Raw genomic sequence first — 19,016 nt, 5'->3', positions numbered from 1 at the left:
ACCATTTAAACCCAAACAGAGACTTCCGAGGCTAAATGAAATTGTATTGGTAACAATTAGAGTTTTCAAATTGACCCTACGCGAGTTTAGTCTCTCTTCCTTTGGTAAATGGGCTAGCTTTAAGACGACGTTGTGAGCCCTTTTTGTGTCCTGAGAGACTAACCTCGCGTGAGTTCAACTTGTACTCGCGTGAGGTCAGCCTCTATGATGAGACAAAATATTTTTTTCAAATTATCTCAGTCCGTTGCTCTTATTTTTTTATTCTATGTTCTGCCTACTTTAATAAAATTGCTTGTCCATTTAACTTGCTCATTGTGTTTTTATTATACTTTAACTCTAACCCCTAAGTGCAAAGTAGTTAGCCCATGGAGGTCTGCCCTCTGAAGAGGACCAAGAGTCCACTTGTTTACCTTTTTATACTTAATTTGTGATTTGTACTAAGGTCAGTAGGGCCATTTGCATGTTTGGCATTTTCCTTCATTACTCCCCGCTTTCCTTAATCGCTTCTATTCTTCTTCCCTTCTTTCTATATATGTTTAAATTCATGCAGAGGATCACCCCACATGTAAATATAGATAAATTTAGACTTAGTAAATGATATGATTACCCTACATGCAAAAACAATAAAATGGAAGCTTACCAAAGTAATTTTTCGCATGTCTTCACCTCAAATGCTAAGGCTAAAATGAATCTGTCACTTAGATTAAGATAATAAATATTGCAAACGGTGTGGACACCATGTCATGCCAAGATAAAAACTAAGGCACTAAAGTGCCTCTGGATTAGGACTAGTAAAAAGTACCAATGTGCCTCCCATATAGGACTAATTAAGGTACCAAAGTACCGCAGCCTTAGGCTGGATTCTTGATGTTCACCTCATATGCTAAGAAAGATAAAAGAGGTTGATGAATAAAATGAATAAAGAGTTAAACTACGCTAAGATAATTTTATTAGGATAGGCAAAAGCTCATCTGCTTTAGTGGAGGCTAGACTTCATCGTCTAAGTGAGTAGGGGTGCTTTTAAAAACCTTCTCTATTTGTACCTAACTTTTCAAACTTATAATCTCTAATTTTAGGGAGGAAAAAACTTAGATTCTCTGCGAGGAGTACAAAGCCGCTATCTTCACTCCCGAATTATTCCGATTTTATCGGGTGGCGACTCATTTTCTAAAATGGTCTTAAGACTATTTGGTAATCCCTCAAGGCCCTCAGCCGAATGGCTAATTTCGAAACGGGCCTAGTATGAAGAGCGGACCCCAGACCAGCAGTGGGAAATCCATTTGGAAAATATGTTAGCCACTCACACATTCAAAACTCACCTGAAATAATACAAATAAATCCAAATGTATAAATTCACTCAATAACCACTCAATTAATAAAATTAGAGAAATTTAACTCTAAAATAACCATAAATTCTATGCATAGATTAGCCTCATCAGTATTTCTTCTAATCAATGAATTCTACTTACAGTTTAACTCCTAATAGATTACTAGATTGATTTTTTAAAAAAATCTAAAAAAAGATGAAGTATCTCAAGTTTGCTAAATGATAAAGAAAAAAAATATAAGAACTAAAAGACTAAATTAGTTTACAAAGTTTTGAGCCACATTAGTTCCAATATAATAAAGTAATGAAATCAACTGTGTATATGTTACACAATATGGAAGTGACAATCTTAAATTTAAATTATTTTCCCATTTAATGTAAAATTTTAAAAACAATATTCTTAGTATTTAAGAAAAATAATATTTTAGTTTTTTTGAAATGAAAGGAGTATTTCATTGAAAATAATTAATAAATACAACTTGTAATAAACAAGTAAATATGACTACATTTAAAAAATACATATTAATTTTCCTCTAAGCTTCACTAATCGTTTTAACGGAATAATTGTATACAACACCTTGGCTGCGTTTGACGTATCGGTAAGAAACACTTTCCGCTCGCTTGTTATATTAAGTCACAAATCGACTTCATTGTCATTTGATGAGTTTTTAAAAGAATATGATATTTTAAATAATAAAATCAAACTCATCCTAACTCCCATGATAAAAGACAAACAAACTCCCATAAAGAAAGACAAACAAACTCCCATAAAGGAAGATAAAACAAAATACTCATAATATTTAATCAACCGAATTAACAAATAATTAAAATAAGTTAAATATAAAATAACATTCTAAACAAACTTTTAACCAAATAAATTCATCTTCATTGCTGGAAGGTCTTGATTATCTTCAAATGTTGAAACTTTAGCAGCCATGTGATCTTCTTCCATACATCTTTGATTTGTCATATGTTTACCCAAATTCACTACTAAAGAAATATAAGAGATTTTGCAATCAAAATTTATTAACTCCTACTAATTCATACAAATAAAATGAAAATATGATTTAGTTATTTTATTATGATTGAAGAAATTACTAAAAGAAAGAAAAAAGATAGAAAGTAAAGAATTAAAATTAATTACCATCGGCGGTAATGAAAAAATAGAAAATAGAGTTTTTTTAGACTATATTATTCTTAATTTTATATAGTTTGTAAAGTCACTCTCATTTTAGAATTGTTTATAAAGTGTTTATCAGTCAAGGGTGAGCTTGATAAGGTGGCTTAAAAGGTAGAAGCAGAGGCAAAAATCCAATGGGGTAAATGTTTCTCTTCTTAGTATATATCTATAAACAAACAGTAGGAGCAAAATATATTCTTTAAATGGAGGCTACCGTAGTAGCATAAATTTTTTTTCCTTTTTTTAATTTTTTTTTAATGTATTTACTAAATGTAGAATAATGCTATGTTTGGTTGAAATCCATAAAAAGACTTATTTCATTTGAGAAAAAAATATGAAAGAAAAAATAAAATAGAAATATTAAAATTGAAAAAGATATCTTAGTGTTTGTAAAATATATTAACATACTAATATGGAATTCATTTAGAAATTTTACCTATTTTGTTAGAATTTAGTTTAATTATAACTAATTTCATACAAATTTAATTATATAAAATACTAAATTAATTTTTACTCAGTTTAAAGCATATGAATTTTAAATTCGCAAATAAATTTTATAAATTTTAACTAAATAAGATTGTTTAATAAATGTTATACGTGATACCTTTTCATAAAATAATAATATAGTCGAAAACATGCAATTGAGCGACACTGCCAATTTAAAAGCATAGGTTTATTATAAGATAAAGGGTCAATTTATCCATGATTTTATGTCCAAGGTAAAATATATTTCATTTAAACATTTTAGTAAATAGCTCTTTTGAACATATGTTTAAGGATCAAATAAATTCAATTTAACTTTGTTTTACTAATTAGACTCCTGAACTCGTGTTCAAGAGTCAAATACACCCAATTTATTTTTTTTTAAAATTATATTTTAATTAAATTATAAAACTTAAAAATATTATTTTATTTCATTAATTTACTGATATAATATCTTTGACGCACTATACAAGAGCGTATTTGAAAAATATTAAATTTTAAATTTAATTGACCTAAAAATGACAAGTATCAAATAAGTCAAATTTCAACTTTCTAAGAATTAAATAAGTCAAATTTCAATTTTCTTAATAAATGAGCCTATAACTTATCATTTTTGGGTCAATTAAAATCAAATTTTAAATTTTTTTATATAGTCCATCACTATATATTGTATCAGTAAATTAATGAAATAAATATTATTTTTTATTTTTATAATGCAATTAAAACTTAAAAATCTAATGTTATTTTACTTTTAAGAAAAAAAATTAAATTGGCCATATTTAACTCTTGAACACAAGTTAAGGAGGCTATTTGTTAAAAAAATTTAAATTAGGCTTACTTGACCTTTAGACATAAGTTCATGGGACTATTTATTAAAAAGTTTAAATTAGATCTATTTGACTCTTGGACATAAGTTCAAGGAGCAAATTGACCCTTTGTTGGTTTATTATATATGAGCAATGTTGGTTTATTCAAAGAAACGATGAATTATTATGCATGGATAAAGGATAATCTAAGAGGAATGAAAGAAAATAGATGGAGAATTAATTTTAACTGGTCGTATCCGTGTGTTGCACGACTGTTATTATTATTTCTATTATAAAATTAGATTGATAAATATAATTTAATAAATTTTTTAATATCTGATATTAATCTATAATATTTTATAAAATAATAGCAAAATAACTATTTTTTAAATGTCTTTAATTTTCTAAAATATTAAAATTTTATTAGTAGAAATATATAAAAATTACTTTAAAAATATTTATTAATTAATTTTAGTATTATATAAATTAATACTATCAATATAATTAATATTACAATTTTTTAAGATTAAAAATTTATTATATAATTTAAAAATTAATTATCTAATTAGAGAATTAATATATTAATTAATATAATATTAACATATAATTAAAATGTTATTTTTAGGATAGAATTAAAATCATTATCTGATTAGAAATTATTTATTAGTTAATATTAAAATATAACCCTATTTTTTAGGATTAGAGTCAGTGTTTAATTAGTAATGTAATTTATTAATCAATAAATTAATGTAAAAATTACACATAAACTTGAATTCCATATATCAGAAATACTACACATGTCAAAATAAAAATTTTATGTGTCAAAATTTAAGCACACATGTCAACAAAATTTTAGATTTTAAAAATTAATATATATAGATTGTATTTGGTTAAAAAAATCTTTTAAAAGAAGAAGAAAATTAATAGAGAATGATTTTCCTTCATTCCTTTTGTAGTACTTGAAATTGATTATAATCCAATTTGCGATGTAAAATTTTTTAATATATGGAAATTTTTTTAAATTTAATTAATTATTTTTTATCTATATTATTATAATAGAAAGTTCAAAATTAATTAATTCTCCTCATTTTTCATAAATGTTTATTTTTATGTAACCAAATACAATATGATAACAATTTTCTCTTTCCTTCCTTTCTCTTCAACTGCATTATCTTCCCTTTAAAATATCCCTTCCCCTCTTTGGTACCATACATAAGAAGAGAACAAAATAGTTATTCTCTTTGTTAGATAAAATTTGAATGAGAATTGATGATAGAATTAAATTAGGGTATTTAGTATAAAAGTATGAGAAAATAAAATAATAATAATTGGCCCCCGATACAATATAATAATTAAAAATTTAATGATATATGATTGTAAATATATTAAATTTATTGTGAATTATTTGAAATCTGAACCAACAAAAGTTTATTGAAGTTCGTTAATAAAATTTTATTAATGTTAATAAACTAAATTTAAGTTTATTAAGATACAAATTTATTAAAATTCAAGCATAGATCAAGTTCCTATAAAATATAAAATAATGAGTTAAATTCAAATTTATTAAAATCCAACTTGGTCCAATTTGTTTTCCTAATAAAAACTTCTTCAAAAGATATATGAAATCTTTTCTTATGTAATTCGATCAATTACAAAATTGATCCTCAATTAGAAGTTAGAATAATATATTCTAGGTATATATACTATAACAACTCAGCGAGATGACAAAAAATAGAATTTTTCTAATTTTATCAAATCATCCAGAACTTGTCAGAATTGACTAATATTTCAGAAAAATTAAATTGTGAATTCTTTATTTTCGATTTTTCTTTTCAAAATCAATAAAAATTAATACGATAGATCTTGGAAGAAAACTAAATTGATAATGAGTTGAATAGTGATGGAATTACAAACAATTGACATTAAACTAATGAATTATAATTATTGAATTAGTAATGCTAATGAATTTGGATGTAAATTGTTAAAAAATCAAACTACAAGATTAGATTTTGTACTTTCTCCTTATTAGTTTTTCTTTTTTGGCATAGTCTAAGTGAAAGACTTGGTGAAATAGAGTGTTGTAATTAGGTTGAGACTATACATGTAGATTTCTTCACTAATAAAACGCAAGAGGTTATAACCAAAAAAAGGCATACTAACAAGTATTAATTAGGGCTGATTTCGAGAGGGAAATCGTCGGGTAGGCCAGCCACCATCATTAATGGTGAGTGGCTCTATGGAAACTGGCTTCATCACACAATATCCTCCGCCAGGAGTCTTTCTATACGAAGAAGAAGAAGAAGAAGAAGACGAATAAGGCATCCTCCTCATCATCCCTCTATTACATATTTCCTTCATATCTCTTCTCTCCATTTCATGGCGTTCCACTCTTCTTCTAAGACTCTGCCTCTTTATAATGGGGCTTATCGTCTCCTTTCTATTGTGTACTGGCACTGGCATAGCATCTAGACCCATCAGTTTTCCTATCACTCCTGGCTTGCACCATACCACATTTTCTCCTCGTAAACTTGTTGGCAAACAGGAGTTCCTCCTGTCAAGAAAACCATCATTTCTTTCTCTCATCAGCACTCCTCTTCCATCGCAGCAGCAGACTGATTTCCTACCAGCAACTTGATGATGATCCAAGTTGCGGAAAGAAGATCGGTACATGGCATCCTTTCCATCGAGAGAAAAACGAGGGTACTGATTCAGTGCATTTCTTGCTGATCGCAGGATATCAGAATTGTTGACGCAGGACATTCTTCTACCCCTCATTGCCACCAACTCGTTGAGCTTAGATTTTCTTGAGATCTCCTCTTCTAACTCCAACTGCAATATCATCTCCTCCAACGTGGGTTGTTTTCTCTGGCTGTCAACTGAAGCCATATCATCATCATCGACATGGATAGGATCATTACAGGGTTTTAGGTGGTGTTGATTGAGAGTAGATGTTGAGCCATCTCCATTGCAAAAATTCCTGATACCTTTTTTCATCTTGCCTCCGAAGGAGTTCTTGAGGAAGAAAAATGACAAGTCTTTCATTTCATTCGATGAGTTGATTGTAGAGGTGGTTTTCGGGGGCCTGCCTTTAATAAGGAGTACCCATTCATAGAGGGAACGTGAATTTTAATTCAAAAGGGAGTTAGCGGTGTAGCTTTCGGATTAAATGGCCTTCACATGACACAAGAGGGTGCATGTATAACATTCACAAGCTTCTTCTTATTCGATAGCTATCTCATTAATATATATATACCACAATTTCTATGCATATGTATATTTAATTTTAATACATAAAATATTAGTTTATTAATTAATAAATTACTTTTTTAAATAAAGCAATGACTCTAATCTAGAAAATAATATTTTCATTATATTTTAATTGTTTGATTAATTAATAATTTAATTTTCTAATAATTTTGAAAACTAGCATATTAATATTATATATAATTAATAAATTAAGATAAATTTTTTGATATGTATATTTATTTTTGTCATATAATTTTTTTTAATTTTATATTTATTTTTGACACATAAGTATTATAATAATGTATAATTCTTATATTTATTATCTAATTAATGTATTGACTAATAATTTGATTTTAATTAAATAAAAATTTTAATCTTAGAAAATAATATTACAATTATTTTTAATATTATATTAATTAATAAGTTAATTTTCTATTTATACAATAATTTCTAATTTTAAGGAATAACCTTTTTAATAAAGTTCATAGTATTACAATATAAATAATTAATGCATCAATTAATAAATACTTTAAAATAAATTTTTATATTTATTGCATTAATAGAATTTTAAAATATTAAGAATTATATTAAGTAAGATACTAAAAAATATTTTAAATTGTTTTTATATATATATTTTAAATGTGATAAATAATTATAATTTTGAGTTCCTATCAGTCAGGTCGTAGACAGGCTAAGGCATTCCCCCTCACCCCTTAGGATGTTAGAGCTTCTAATGTTACGATATCATGTACTATTTTGATTTGTGTAACTAAGGTTAGAGATTTGTTATGCTTGGAGTTAGATAGACTACCAACTAGTTTAGATTAGTTCTTGCTTGTGACTATATCTTTTAATGGTGTGCTTTTAGTGGAGGTTTTCTTTCCATTCTGTTTAGTTTCTGCAGAAGGCTGAACTTCAGTAATTATGATCTTGTTGGATGTGATGGATTTTGATGTGAATCTGGGGATAGATTCATTATTTGGATTTGTGGTTTTAAGGCTGTGTTTTGTTAGATCCTAGTACTACGCATTTGTATGTATCCCCTAGTTTCTCCTTGAAATTAGATAAACTCCTAACTATTTTAGATCAGTCCTTGCCTGTGACTACATCTTTGAGTAGTGTACTTTTAATGGAGGTTTTCTTTCCGTTATGTCTAGTTTTTATAGAAGGCAAAGATCTTCAGTAAATATGATCTTGTTGGACATGATGGATTTTGATATAATTTTAGGGATAGATTGGTTGGATCAACACTATACCACCTTGGATTGTAGAGAAAAGAGGGTGACTTTTAAAGTTCCTAGCAACCCAATTTCTATTTTAAGGGTGACAAAGTATTATCAACTAATCTAATGTCAACTATTAGTGCTAGGTAAATATAAGAACGTGGATGTCAGGAGTATCTTAATGTCTTTTCAAAAGATTTATCAAGGCTATCACCTAGAGAGAGATTGAGTTTTGCATTAATATTGTACCCAGTACAACTCCCATTTCTTTGCACCCTATAAGATGGCAACTGCATAGTTAAAGGAGCTTAAGGAGTAATTGCATGACATTCTAGATAAGGGTTTTATCAGATTCAATACATATGCTTGGACTGCTCCAATGTTGTTTGTAAAGAAGAAGGATGATTCATTGTGCCTTTATATTTGATTACATGTAGTTGAACAAGATGACTATTTGCAGCACGTATCTACTTCCTCACATAGATGACTTATTCGATCAACTTTAGGGTGCCACTTGTTTATCAAAGATTGTTGTGAGATCAGGGTATCATTAATTAATAATTCATGAGCAGGATTTTCCCAAGACAATGTTCAAGACCCGTTGTAGCCACTATGAGTTTTTGGTGATGTCCTTTGGACTTACTAATGTGCTTGCAGCCTTTACAAATTTAATGAATAGGGTGTTTAAGTCATTCCCAGACCGTTTTATAATTATGTCCATTGATGATATATTAGTGTATTCTATGGGTGAAAAAGAACACATAAAGTATTTGAAGATTGTGTTACTGACTTAAAAAGTATGGCTTTTCTAGGACATATTGTGTCTAAGGATGGTATTCAAGTGGATCTTAAGAATATAGAGGCAGTGACTAGTTGGTAGAGGCCAACTGTAGTGATAAAGATCTGTAGCTTTTTGGGCTTGGCAAGCTACTATCATTAGTTTTTGTAGGACTTTTCCAGGATAGAGTGCTCTTGACTCGATTGACTCAAAAGAATGATAGGTCCTAGTGAATTGATGCTTATAAGAGGAGCTTTCAAAATTCAAAGGATTGTTTAACCTTAGCTTTAGTGTTGATTTTATCATCTGGGATAGATGGCTTTGTCATATATTGTAATATATTAAGAATAGGACTAGGTTGTGTCTTGATGCAGCATAGCTAGGTGGTGAACTATGCATCTAGGCAACTGAAGAAGCATAAAAGAATCTTTGCACTATAGATTTGGAGTTACTGCCTTTGTGGGGATATGAGATTTACATTGATCATAAAAGCTTGAAGTACATATTTCAACAAAAAAGAGCTAAACCCGAGATAAAGAAGGTAGTTGGAGCTTCTAAAAGATTACGATTGCTCCATCAATTACCATTCCTGCAAAGTTAATGTGGTGGCAGATGCTTTAAGTAAGAAGTTAACAAGAAATCTTGCTCACATCAACTTAGAGAAAGGACCTCTAACTAAAGAGTTGCATGATCAAGGATTGTAGTTGGAGGTTTTGGCTTTAGGAGTACTATTGGCAGACTTTAAGATATGTATATACTTGTTGATAGGATTAAGGCAGCTCAAGTTAAAGATGCACAGTTGAGGAGGATCTTGAAAGAGGTACAACAAGGACATGCTAATTTATTAATTAATAATATAAAAGATTCATGTCATTTGAGAGAGATTGAAGACGACCTTCAATAGGTAGAAAAGTTATGTAGACTTAAGGAGAAAGTATGTGGAGTTTAGCATTAGAGAGTACGTGTTCTTAAACAAATTGATTAATTAATATTACAAAATATTATTTTAATATTATTTTTAATTAGAAATTAATTTATATAATTAATAAACTTATTATATAATAAACATAAAAATCACATATTGACATAATACTTATATATCAAAAATAACATTTGCCGATACTTCTTTTGTCTCTAGATTTGTATATATAGATTTGGTTTAGCAATTTGCTATGAAATTTTTTCTTTCAATCCTTTTATTTATGATTGAGAAAATCGTGAGTTTACTGTATGCATATAAATATATATGTAAAGTTATATAAAATATAGTTATAAAGTTATATGATATTGAATGGACACACTTAGTGAGACTTTCCTAATTTCAATTATTTCTTACTCATTTAGTAAGACTTGCCTCATTTCAATTATATTTTCATGTGACAATTAGTGATTTCAACTATTTTTATTTTTATTCAACATCGTATTCCAACATTGGCAAGAACATTTATAATTATTTCTATTTTTCTCTTATCTTTTATTTTGATACTTTAGAACCTCCATAATATTAGGTGTAGTAAGGATGTATATTTTCTTCTGAGATTTTTAATCAAATATAGTAATATGATTTTTACTTGATGTTTACAGTGAAATCTTGCATTAGCCTAAGTCAAGTAATTTGGTCAGGCCCAATAAAAGAGTCCATTTAATTTTTGTTCAAACTCAAGCTCATGATTTGGAATATATAATCTGATTTCTGACCCTTGTTAATTGTCAGCCCATGAGCAAGAAGTTGATCAATAATTATGGACTATTATTAATATGTAATAAAATAATATTGCAAGAATGTAAAAGAGCAATTATATAAGTTTTTAGAATGTTAAAGCATGTTCTTATAAAACAGGAAATAAATTAAGAAAGTGAAGATAAAGAAGTGGGATTAGCATACGATAGTTGAAGAGTCATTTGGAATACATTTCCAAAAATTAAAGACAAACCATAAAGCACTAGATTCCTATCCTATTTTCAATTTAATCTCCTCATCATCACTTGAGACTTGAGGATCTGCATAATACGGTGACAACCTAAGGGTTTCAAAACATCCATATCATCATCTCTCTTCTATTTTTTTGATTTTTTTGATTATCTTTGATTTCTCTGTTATTAGAAACATGGTAAGGTTTATATAGTTGTCTTTCAATGATTGCTTTTATATTATATGTGCTTAGAATTAGGTTTAGCATAGTTTTGCATGTTTATATTATGATTATACTTTTTAGAATTTAAAACGGATTTCTTTCTCTTGGATTTTGAAATCATAAGTCACACGAGTAGGAAACTATGTTAAATCTATCATTTTTCAGTAATGGTTAATGCACTTGAATGATTAGGTTTAGGTTATGCATGATTTGATTCAAAATGCAAGATTTAGGAATCTTATATCCTTATTTACTATAACTCTTATTTTTATCAATTTAATTTTCATTATTACCAAAATGAGTTTGTTTACATGTATTATGCATGATCTAACCACCTTTTACTTATTTCCATGCATGAAACTCGGGAATATTGGAGTGGAGCACTAAAACTAAGTAAATTTGGTTTAGATAAAACCCTAAAGCCGATCCGCTATACGTAGAGCCGAGCAGCTCTATGATGTGGCTGAATCGGCTGTTCCTCTAAAACATATCCCATTTTGCTAATTTCGAGGATTCTTATTATTTTCTACCGATTTTAACTTCTTTTTAGTTATTTAGTTGCAAGAAAGGGTTGTAATAATTTAGTTTTACCACTTTCCATATTTTATTTTTATTTTTCTTTATGTTTTGTGAATGAATGGACAAATATCTGTTGTGTGAATGCAATAAAATTGGGCATCTAGATTTAGGTTTAAAAATTTAGAATTCGGCATATAATTTGTAGCCCATTAGATTAATATATTGGTAAACTAGGCTTAAATTATAAAATTCATTTAGATTTAATGGGCTTTGCCATGCCTAATTAATTATTTGACCCACTTAGATTAGGAGAACTAAATTAGATCTTGGCATGTAAATTATAGCCCATTAGGATAAAAACTTGGTAATCAAAGCATGACTTATAATTAAGCTAGACTAAGTAGGCTTCTTTGCACATAATTGAGTAGTTAACTTAGGCTAACAACATGATGGGAATTTGGCTAATACTAAAATGGACTAAACTTAGATGGACTTCACATATTGTATTGCTTGATATGTAAAAATATTTATGTTGTATTTATAGAAAATAGGCTATTAAATAATAAAATTAAAACTAGAGATGCACAAATAAAAGGTTGGCTTTCAAATCTATCTCTAAATGTGGCGAAACTTACGTATGGAATCTAGTACGCCACTTAATTAGTAAAAGTATCCCGAAGGATTAGTCGGATAACGATTCTTTTTCTCTGCGCTAGTCTATATGACTAATTAGCATGTTTCCAATTAGGTTAAAAATCCTTGTAATGTCATAGTCACTAGAGACACTTGGGTGCGCCATCTGAAACCACCGCCCATAATCATTTCCGCTGTTATCAAGGGATGAATCAAAGCTTTTAGCCTCATCCTAGTGAAAGGAAGGTCCCTCTCTCCCAACTGACTTGATGGAAGGGTCTGGAGAATAGGCTGGGTTAGGCTTTGCTCTATAGATAGACTCAGGAACATGATTTACAGAAGGATATTGAGATGTTTCTATGGTTAAAATAAGAAATATGGGAGAAAATAGGAGGAGAAGAAGAAGAAGCAAATACATGAGGAAAAGTGAACAGATAAAGGGTAAAGGCACTTACTGGTGATGAAATTACAATCTGTAAGGTACGAGACAAAGGTAAGAAAGAACCAAATACGCTAAGAGTAAAAATGGAAAAAAGAGCTATGAAAATTAAGAAATGGCAAAAGTGATATGAAAAAGAACATGGTATATATTTATAGTCTTGTGATAGTGACCAAAGTGTCCCTAAAAAAGATGAAGGAATATTTATGAAAGCAATGGGTGGTTCGGTCATTTAACAAAGCACTTATGGAAGGTAGCACTCACTATATTAGGCATGATGTACGAAACGTCAGGAGCATGTCAGGCATTTCACCTGCCAAATGTTAAAAATCCATAATGATACGACCTAGCATACCTCATGCTTGTGACCCGATCGAGCTTGTATACATGTCCTTTGATCTCATTTGTTGAAAAACATCAAGTTTGTTACATGGTTGGAATGGTTGAGTATGACCAAACATATCATACCGAGTATAAATACTCTAAAGCAAGAGGGAGACGACTAATGATAACCGAGCATTATATGACGACCTATCTTATTCGAGAAAAACAGGATTCATTAAGTCCACATCCAACTACAATTAGGAGTCTTAGAGACTATATCATGATTGGACTCTAGTTGAAGAATCCGACTCGATCTAAGACTCAGTTGTATAATCAAGAAGACTAATTCTAATATGATTGGGAGGTCTTACATCCATAAAGTCCTACTCTTTATAGGACAACGTGATTTTTAGTCTCTATGTAAAGAACCACGACACAATATACTAGGTAGATGCTAATTTATACAGTTATTATACATTAAGCCACCTTTATACAAATTACTAAATTTATCATCAAAATGAGTAGCAGGACAACTCCGTTTGGCTCTTTCTAACCATCCTTGCATATACTCCAAGAACTAGGTCCGCATTTTGACCGAGTTATCATTACCTATTGCCTAAAATAAATTACATAAAACATATAATGAATTTGGTCATAAAAAGAAAAAGTTAAAAACCACCAACTATTACTACAATTTTTTCTATTGTTAATATGGAAGATGAATAAAAAAAAAAAAAAGTATATTAGAAGAAGTTGGAAGAAAAAGGCTTAATTGACCTGTTATTGAGAGTATAAGGACGTGATTGATTGAGAGAACAAATCAAGGGGCTAAATTAGCTTTATCCCATTAGATGTCCGAAGCAATTTGTGGTCGTACAAATAGAAACGACACCGTTGGAGGGCCCAAAAAAGAACAGGTTTCCTCCAGTTCTCATTTTCCCCATTTTGGATGTTTTTCAAGTTCCAGTGAATCCTTTAGAATAAGAATCAGATCCAATTGTGAGTGAATAAATCCGAAAAGTCTCTGAATTCCCCCTTTTCTTTTCTATCTTTGCTACACTTTACTTCTCCTCCGGTTAGTTTGTTTCATTGTTATTATTATTTTGTTGTTAGAATTTTTGATTGAATTTAGTATCTGTCTATCAATCTAGTTCTATTGGTTAATTGTGAATTAATTAATTAATTAATTCGTGTGATTAAAAAAGTAATCGAAATCTGATTCATTCTTTTTAGTCATAGATTATGGATCCATAATCGAACCGCAAAGTTCACTAATTTTAATTTTGTGATGGTGTTAGACCCTGAGGACGATGGAGAGGATGGCTATTGCGGCGTCGTTTTTTGTGTGGTTGATGGTGGCCCTATGTAATGTTCCTGGGCTGCTGGCTTCTAGCGTCCCAGCTTTCTTCTGGTCTTCTCATCAGTATGTTTTCTTTTCTGAATGGAATTCTCTTCTTCTGCATCATCCATTATTAATTTACATATCACTTTTTTATACTATACTACGAGTCAGCATTTCTACTCATAGGATGGTTCACATCTACTATGTGTTTCCCTTCCGAAGACAAGCCAAATAAAGAACATCAAGGAAGAATGAGAAGAAACTACATACTTTGTTGAACAATGATGTGATCAATCATTCATTCTGCAATGCGTCTAATGCATTCGTTACAGAGATTAATTTCTGTTTCAATGGAGCATATACCATTCATATATATATATTTTTTTGGTTTATAGAATGGAAGAAGAAAACACTTCGTCATTAATATTTTTGGTGCTCTATCATGAGTGCCATATTGCTGTTTAAGCATCCTTGCTAATTCTTTTTGGTTTTAACTTGTATCAACTTATGACAAAAATGAAAAGAAAATATTCAATCAAATCTATTATAATAGTAATACAAAACATGATCAACCCTTTATCATTACATTTTTTGGACACATTATATGAATATTTTTCTCTGTATTCTACATTTCTACTCAATTTAGAGATACATCTATAGGGTTAGTGTCAATGTTCTTAACATTTTGTCCCATTGGTTTATGCTATTTTGTGTGCACAATGTTTGAGTCATCTTATTACCCTTGCCTCAACTTATATTTAATAGGTTGAATTTTTAACTTTTCCAATTAAAATAAGAAGATAGAATCTACTTTCCCAATTCTAATATGTTGAAAGACATCTAAGAAGAGTGAATTGCCAGGAAAACATTAAACAACCAACATTAAAAATCAAAGAATGCATTTACAAGAAGGTGGAAATAGCAGCTACATCTTTAACAGCCTTGGATCATTCGGAAGATGCAGCCTTAAACTATTATTACTCTTATTTTTGTAGTATTAATAATCATCTTGAATTGAGCCTGAAATTCTTTGAGCGGAAGAAAAAGGAATCATATGGTCAGTACCAGGGAGTTTGGGATTTGGATTTAGTTGTATGTATTGGCTGATGAAGTCTCACCCAGTGAGGGAGAGTGCAAACTGAAATTTCATCCATTCCCCCACTTTCGGTCTCTGTTGACATATTGGGAAGTGGTTATTGATCGAGAAGGATGTAAGATTTTAAACCTTATGAAATTGAAATCCCCAATCCAGTAGAATGAAAATTAAGTGATCTTTAAAGCAAACACAACTAGGTTGGGTTTGAGGTTAGGTCAAATTGAGTAGGGACATGATAGCATTAACCAGTGGCATTTATCCTGAATCATTTTTCTGCCCAAAGTACAAATATCAGCACATAATTTCTAAAATCATCACCAACAAATTGCTAGAAGTATAAAAATGACTACTTAGAAAATATTTCATTCTACTTAGATATCGCTAAGTTTTGCATTTATTGCATCATTAGAGGTTTGTATACATGAAAATATGGCTAGTTATTGCTGTTGGCGACTAGAATTCAAATGATGGTAAGAATCAGTGATGTGAAGTTGTTTGACTAGTGTCCCAGACAGAATGTTATCATAAAGAAAATGTTCTTTTGGCACAGACATGCTTTTTTGCATCTAGCTTGTGCTTTGGTTTATTGGTAATCATGGTTTAACAATATTGACATTATATAATATATCAAAACCTACTGTTATTTCGAGGGATAGCTCCTGCCTTGTGTTTGTCTATTGTAACTGTCAATACCATTAACTAATACATTGCAATTAAACCTCCTAAATTTACTTATTAGTTGGTACAATTAGAACGTAACTTTGAATAAGTCTAATCATGGACCTACAAGATTAGTCTAATGGTAGATGCATATTTTAACTTGAGCAAGGTCTCAAGTTCGAGTCCTCATCCCCTCATTTGTAACTAAAAAAAAAAAAGTCGAATCATCAAAGTAAAATAACATCTTTGCAAAGGAATTGACAAAATAAATTTGAAGCATTATATGTGGCTGTCGGCTGGTTGGTTTATTTAGTTACTTTGCCTTATGCAGTGTGCTTCATTGTTGTCCTATTGTAAATTCATATATTTTATACTACTCTTCAAGGAAAAAAGAAAAAGAAAAAGAAAAAAAGAACATTATTTAAAATCAGATTTGGTTGTAAAATATATTATACTATTTATATATTTCCCTGACTCCATTTTCTGTTTTATCAAATTATGCAAGTTAGAATCTTATACTATGTTGTTATGAGTGATCACAGATTTTCAAATAACGGAATGGATGAAGCAGTGAATTATCAGACCATATCTTCAAGGGATCTTGCCAGATCTATTCTGTCTGAAGGGGGCTGGTCAAACATACTGGTTTTAATCTTTCCTCTAAGCCTATATTTGCTTCAATGCTCAAACCGTTTTGAATTACTTGCATGTAATCATTTTCAAACTGTCTCCATGCAGTGTTCAGAAAAGAAACTTCAGCAGCCTGTGGATCTGGCACTTGTTTTTGTTGGTAGAGAGGTAAGAAAAGCTCTGGGACTTGACATTTTGGTCTAATGACCAAAATAATCCAAATCTTTGTTTGTTTTATAAATATTACCAATCCTTTTAATTTAGTTATTTTAGCCTAACCTAGCTACAACATTGAAAACTGTTTTGTCAGTGGGCAACAAGTAATTTAACAAATGGTCATGTTCCAATGCCTGCTGTAGTATGACTATGATGCATCATTGGCCATTACATTTGGGGGCCATTCGAGTAATATCTTTATATTGAGTGTCCTTTTTTTTTTTGTTTGTTTGTTTGTTTCTGTAGCTGTTATCCACAGATATATCGACAAGAAAAAGTGCTGACCCAGCTCTTGTGAGCTTGCTTAAGGTAACTGGAACAGCACAGACTATGTTTAAGGTGTTTTTGTTATTGGATTCAATAAATTAAGATTCAGAATGTTGCAAGTTATTTTTATGCTCTGAACAGGTCTTGTATGGAAGATCTAATTTTTCCATGGCATTCCCCTATATTGCTGCATCGGAGGAGGAGACGATGGAAAATTCATTGGTTTCAGGTTTTGCGGAATCTTGTGGGCAGGATTTAGGAATTAATAATGTTGCTTTTTCAGAGTCATGCTCTGTGGAGGGTGAAAACTTTGAAAAGCTTGCGGATGTGCATGCAGTTCATGTAAATAAACTTGAAACATTGCATGAGTAATTACGAAATTTAGGAGATCTGTGACAAACTTTTGATTATTTTTTAACTGATAAAACATGAACAGGACCATCTGGTTTCAAGGATGGAAAAGAGACAAAATGGGCAAGCAGATTTGGTTGTATTCTGCCATGGAGCTCATTCTGCAAAAGGACTTGAGCAACCAAAATCTGAAAGTGCGTTGAGTTCTTTGTTGCTGGAGGATATCCAAGTTTGTTTTGTTAATCCCATATATTTGTTTTCTGAGAAATATTAATACATATATATTAATTGAATATGCAGGTGAGATTTTGTCAGAGCTCATCAGTTCTGTTGAGACACTGGGAGTAAAGTATGAAGTCCTCTATGTTTCAGATCCATTTCGATCAATCCAGTATCCTTCTCATAGGGATCTGAGAAGGTTTCTTGCTGAAGGTAGTATTGGAAATGGATCACTCAATTCCACTTGTGATGAAGTCTGCAAGATCAAATCATCTCTTCTCGAGGGAGTTCTAGTTGTAAGTTCCAGTTTTGGCATTTCATTTGTTCAGTTTTTTATGACAATGCTTTTCTTTTTTCCTATTCTTTTTATTAGAATGCTCGGTCATTTATGTTGTCATCAGGTACACGTTCTTAGGAAAGGCCCTTCTTTTGAACAGTCTGAATATATGTTTATCATGAGAAGTAGTTCTGTTTTTTGGGTGGTATGTTGTTTTTGAGGAAGAGGTTGTCCTTCTTTTCATAAGTAATTGGATTAAGAGATTAGGTTCACTTGCAGAATGGGTATGCAAGCACAAATCCACCTAAACTAGCAATAATTATTAAAAGAGATGAACCAAATGAATAAGAGGACTAGTTTACTGCTGTTATTATCTTGTACTCTGCAATTTTACCAGACAGATTTGTGGTCATTTTCTTGCTTCGCTTCCTGCCATTGAACTTTTATGTCATTCCTTATGTTATTATGCTTTGGGGGGGCGGCCCTGATTTGACTGATTTTGATGCTCCAGGGGATCGTTTTACTTATCATTTTAATATCTGGTCTTTGCTGTATGATGGGCATTGATACTCCAACAAGATTTGAAGCACCCCAAGAGTCTTAATAGCTTTTGTGTGAGATAATACCTTCGAGTTATGCACCATCTCTTCTGTTGCAGGCACTAGTGGGATATCTTGTTTGTTTGTGGAGATGTTGCCTTGTAATTTTAGCTCACTCGGTAAGGGCATTGTATGACGATGGTAATAAAGGCGTGCATAGTTTTGAGGACATTGTGCACTATTATTTAATACTTCCATATCTGTGCAAATGTAATCATTTGATTCATCCATTTGAGTAGGTTATGTGGAGTTCTTTCTTTCTCAAA

The 19,016-nt window shown here is 30.4% G+C and overlaps 2 protein-coding genes across 3 annotated transcripts; one reads left to right on the top strand and one right to left on the bottom strand.

The window, feature by feature from the left end:
- Positions 1–5,697: 5,697 nt before the first annotated feature.
- LOC8282145 lies at positions 5,698–6,878 on the bottom strand. Its single transcript, XM_015721914.3, has one exon. It carries the CDS (start codon positions 6,836–6,838, stop codon positions 5,966–5,968), a length of 873 nt encoding a protein of 290 aa, XP_015577400.2. The 5' UTR covers positions 6,839–6,878; the 3' UTR covers positions 5,698–5,965.
- Positions 6,879–13,988: 7,110 nt separating this feature from the next.
- On the top strand, positions 13,989–19,016 carry LOC8282144. 2 transcript variants are annotated; one of them, XM_015721932.3, is made up of 9 exons: positions 13,989–14,092; positions 14,392–14,516; positions 16,734–16,836; positions 16,930–16,989; positions 17,284–17,346; positions 17,446–17,646; positions 17,741–17,849; positions 17,956–18,170; positions 18,663–19,016. In XM_015721932.3, exons 2-9 carry the CDS (start codon positions 14,404–14,406, stop codon positions 18,753–18,755), a joined length of 957 nt encoding a protein of 318 aa, XP_015577418.2. In that variant the 5' UTR covers positions 13,989–14,092; positions 14,392–14,403; the 3' UTR covers positions 18,756–19,016. The 2 variants fall into 2 exon arrangements, with proteins under 2 accessions (XP_015577418.2, XP_002523386.2); XM_002523340.4 differs by having other exon boundaries at positions 14,007–14,168.

The sequence above is a fragment of the Ricinus communis genome, chromosome 9, assembly GCF_019578655.1.
Source record: "Ricinus communis isolate WT05 ecotype wild-type chromosome 9, ASM1957865v1, whole genome shotgun sequence".
In the NCBI taxonomy this organism is placed as follows: domain Eukaryota; kingdom Viridiplantae; phylum Streptophyta; class Magnoliopsida; order Malpighiales; family Euphorbiaceae; genus Ricinus; species Ricinus communis.
Note: the sequence above shows the minus strand (reverse complement) of the source record. Positions and strands in the feature narration are given on the sequence as shown.

Excerpts from the sequence above, each read along its gene's own strand:
- LOC8282145 (XM_015721914.3), bottom strand. The coding sequence starts at position 6,838 with ATGAAAGACTTGTCATTTTTCTTCCTCAAGAACTCCTTCGGAGGCAAG.
- LOC8282144 (XM_015721932.3), top strand. The coding sequence starts at position 14,404 with ATGGAGAGGATGGCTATTGCGGCGTCGTTTTTTGTGTGGTTGATGGTG. Across the intron at positions 16,837-16,929 it reads GGGGCTGGTCAAACATACTG|TGTTCAGAAAAGAAACTTCA; the intron begins GTTTTAATCTTT and ends GTCTCCATGCAG. Across the intron at positions 17,850-17,955 it reads TGAGCAACCAAAATCTGAAA|GTGAGATTTTGTCAGAGCTC; the intron begins GTGCGTTGAGTT and ends TTGAATATGCAG.